Here is a 3,867-nt window from a genome sequence, read left to right on the forward strand (position 1 = left end):
AAAAAAAAAAAAAAAAAAAAAAAAAAAAAAAAAAAAAAAAAAAGGAAATTCAGTTTGATTATAGGATATATTCAGAAATATTATCAGGTGCAGAAAGGTACAGTAAAGTTGAATAATCAGATACAATGAAATAGCTTTTCTTCATTAATTCATAAGCATTACTTTTTAAATCCATTAACAAAGAGGAACAGTGCTGGACCTTAGTAGTAGAATTTTAAGGCTAAGGATTGAACATTCTTATATCCTTTACATCATTACCAATTTGAGACTTCATAATTCGAAGCATAGTGGGATGTCACTGAAAGTATTCCATGCAATTCAAATCAGTCTGCAAAAGTTTTTAATTGCACGTTTGCCCTGAATTAATTAACCTATGAGCAACCAACAAGGCTCATTTTATTTTCTACTAGTAAGGTCCATTTTCTTCAAAATCATGGCATATCACAGATTTTCAAACTTCTGGCTACAGTATTCTTCATTAAGACTTCCATTATGCTCAGTCAACTGAGAATAAAAACCTCCTTTATTTGATAAGCATTACTTTAAAACTCTTAGGAGAAAAAATATTGTATCAGACTGTTTGAGAACAATTGGCTGTATCTATACAAGATGCTGGCTGTGCTGGAGCTCAGCACAGTAGCATCACTTGGCACAAAGTGTGATGCAATGCTGCTGCGCAGTATTAATGAGTTACTATGTAGTCAGCATCACCAAAAAGCTGTTCAGGGACACTACTGAGCAGTAATGCTGGTTACTGTGCAGTCATTTAGTACTTGTGTAAGTAAGTACTAAATGACTGTGCAGTAACAACTACACAGTCAGTGTCTCATGTAAACACAGCCACTGAAATAAAAAAAAAATGAATGTTCTATAAGATCAGAAAAAGTATTTCTTAACATAATCTAGTGTTGCAGGAGCAGTGCAGTCAGTCAAATTGTGGGGTTGCCCACCCCTTTTTTTTAATGAAGCAATTATATTGGCAAAGACTCAAGATATAGCAATATCCCACAGTACAGTGTTCAAAATACACTAGAGAGGTACAGACACATTTTTCTCTATTCATGTAGATGCTTACCAGGTACTGTAAGTGCCGCCATGTCCTGTCAAAAGTCTAGCAGATATTCACTGAATACATGTGTGTGCATACATGGCAATTTACACCTCACATATATGCCATGCTATGTTTGCACATGCAAACCATTCTTGAAAACATTCATTCACGTCCTGTGTACAAGTTTTTACAAAACACACAACCCAAAAGCCTCAAGAACTCTTATCATTTAGAATGCTACAAAGTTTCATTTTCTGCATTTAAAAAACAACAACAGTTTTCTACAGAAAATGTTTCCATTTACCAACAGATTAGGGTTTTTTGGCTCTCTTAAATGTGCATTTCTTTTTAAGGCCAAGCAAAAGTAAAAACTTCAATTGGTCTTCACAATATATATTCAAGCCAAAGTGACTGCAAACCCAAAAAACAGCCAAGCTGACAACACTAGCAGGTGATGCCTTGCCAAGACTTGTTTTGTACCAACTGAACATAAAAATGTTCCCTGTTGCTTAAATAAAATCTCTCTTTACAAGAGATAAAGGTTGCAGATACTCTAAATTATTAGGATATTTGTCTATGTGCTTCCGCCAGATACTTAATGTAAGTAGTTCAGAAGCAGGGAATGTGCGTAGGACATTGGCTAAAGGCTGGGAGACAACAGTAGTCAGAGCCTGAGGAACTGTTTATTTGTTTTTTTAACTAATTGCCATTATGTAGCCCTAGACAATCTAGTGAATCACTTTGGCTAAGGTACCCCATACTGGGATACATCACAGGAACCTTTCTTCAAAGCTGATACAATGCTATGATTTTGTGATTAACAAAATATCACTTTTTTAAATATTAACTTATAAGTATTGCTATATTACTTAAATATGGCTTTTAAAAAAAATCTGAGTAGAATATACTGACTTTGGCGGGCAGGGGAGGAGGGGGATTTGTCAATAAACCATTGCTGCTTGCATCCATCCCCAAATGAAAAAAACTCTTAACTCTGGGAATAAATAATGGCTAAACTACAGTATATGTTTCTTTAATCTGACAAGTTCAATTAATTCTTCACTCAACTAATATTTGCTCTTCAAATTTATTTTAGTTTTAAATAAAGCAGGATTACAGAAAATACCCAGTGTTGACAAAGGGCACCACAAGGAATAAATAAAAAAAGGCATGACTAGGAGTAGGTGCACTGTATTCACTAAAAATATTTCTCAGAACGTATTCATGCAAGTAGTAAACCATGTAACCCAAAGCAAAGACCAAAGCAAGAGAAAGGGAGTGTGCCATATTCAGGTTTCAAAACCCAGTCATTTGTCACTACAATCCTGAAATGTCTGAAAGAACAAGTTCTTTCTCTGTCTTTAAAACAAAATTATAAAATGTAAACCCAGAAAAATGGCTGGTCACAAGTGGAGAGGGAAAAAAACCCTCCACGTTAGTCTATAAAACATCCTTCATTTAGTCCACACTTTCTGGAAATGTGTCTGGACACTGACTTCATGATACCTTTATTGTACAGTACATATTTTTAATTGAGAGTTTTGATTGCACCTAGTTTATCAAAAGGAGCCCTTTGTTCATTTAAAGCACATGTTAAGTTGAAAAAAAATAATGCAAGGCTATTAATTTTGGAAATCTGAAAGGCACTGCTTAGCAAGACATCTGAGAAGAACTTAAGCCCTAAAGAACTTTTTCACCCAGTCAAGAACAGTTTCAAGTGATAGATTTGCTTCCCGGTACATATCAGTAAGTACCTCTAGAAGCGCACACAGAAATGGCACACCAAGGCTCAAAAGTTCATACAAATAGGTATAGTTGTATGCATTGTCCCTGAAATGAAGATTGGTAGCGTGCAGAAAACCATGCATCCAGTTAGACAGACGTCTTGGAATGTCAAGCAGATCCCTTGTCACCCTAAGGGGCCAGCTTAGAGTTTTCCTAAAGAAGGAAGTCATGATACCTGGAGGCCTGTCTTCTGGACTGCTAACAGTAGTTAAAGTGCTTTCTGTGGTGGTTTCTGGGGGCTTGGGTTCCTCTTTCTTCCACATTTCTGCATCCTCCTTAAAAAGAACATTCCAAAAGAATTAAACAGAGACTAAATTATGTGTTTTAAAAAGAACATTTAAAATTTTGTCACCGTTTCCAAGTTAGGGAGAAGTTGATTCTGAATCCTATGGTGCTGTAAGATAATCAGGCTTCAAAAGGCATCAGACTGCGCAATGTGGAAACTGAAAATTACATATATTCTTGTAATGTGATAGGCACCAACAATCAAATGAGGTAACGAAGCACCACGTGTCCTACTTCTAAATGTGCACATACACACAATTTCATAATTTTTAGTCACCTCCCTGATGTCATCTTTTATAACAATGGGATATAATGTGTTCTGCAGTTTCCTTTAGTTAATACCAACAGCACTGGCCCATGTAGCACTGAGATGACAGCTGCCCAAAAGTAGTTAAACTACTTTCACTTTTTCTAATAATTTCCTGGGAGCCAAAGGTAAATTTAATTTTCATTTTGGATTGACATCACATTTCATAGTTTCATAGTTTCTACGGTCGGAAGGGACCCGAGCAGATCATCTAGTCCGACCCCCTGCCATGGCAGGAAAGAGTCAAACGACCCCAACAAGGTGTTCATCTAACCTCTTCTTAAAAACCCCCAGGGTAGGAGCCTGCACCACCTCTCTTGGAAGTTGGTTCCAGACCCTAGCCGCCCTGACTGTGAAATAGCGCCTCCTGATGTCTAACCTAAACCTACCCTCTGCTAGCTTGTGACCATTATTCCTGGTCACTCCTGGCAGTGCTCAG

General features: G+C 36.9%; 1 protein-coding gene across 4 annotated transcripts in view; it reads right to left on the bottom strand.

Annotated features, from left to right (window-relative positions):
* The window catches only part of MICAL2 (microtubule associated monooxygenase, calponin and LIM domain containing 2), a 193,348-nt gene that overhangs the window by 101,167 nt on the left and 88,314 nt on the right, over positions 1-3,867 (bottom strand). For 3 of the 4 annotated variants that reach the window (XM_019519567.1, XM_019519566.1, XM_019519569.1), the window contains one exon: positions 3,012-3,111. In XM_019519567.1, coding sequence (XP_019375112.1) covers positions 3,012-3,111 — 100 coding nt within the window. Of the gene's footprint in view, positions 1-1,730; positions 3,112-3,867 lie in introns of those variants that run through there. The other variant, XM_019519568.1, reaches the window with a different exon arrangement.

Source organism: Gavialis gangeticus, unplaced genomic scaffold (genome assembly GCF_001723915.1).
Source record: "Gavialis gangeticus isolate Ggan-Ray unplaced genomic scaffold, GavGan_comp1, whole genome shotgun sequence".
Classification (NCBI taxonomy): domain Eukaryota; kingdom Metazoa; phylum Chordata; order Crocodylia; family Gavialidae; genus Gavialis; species Gavialis gangeticus.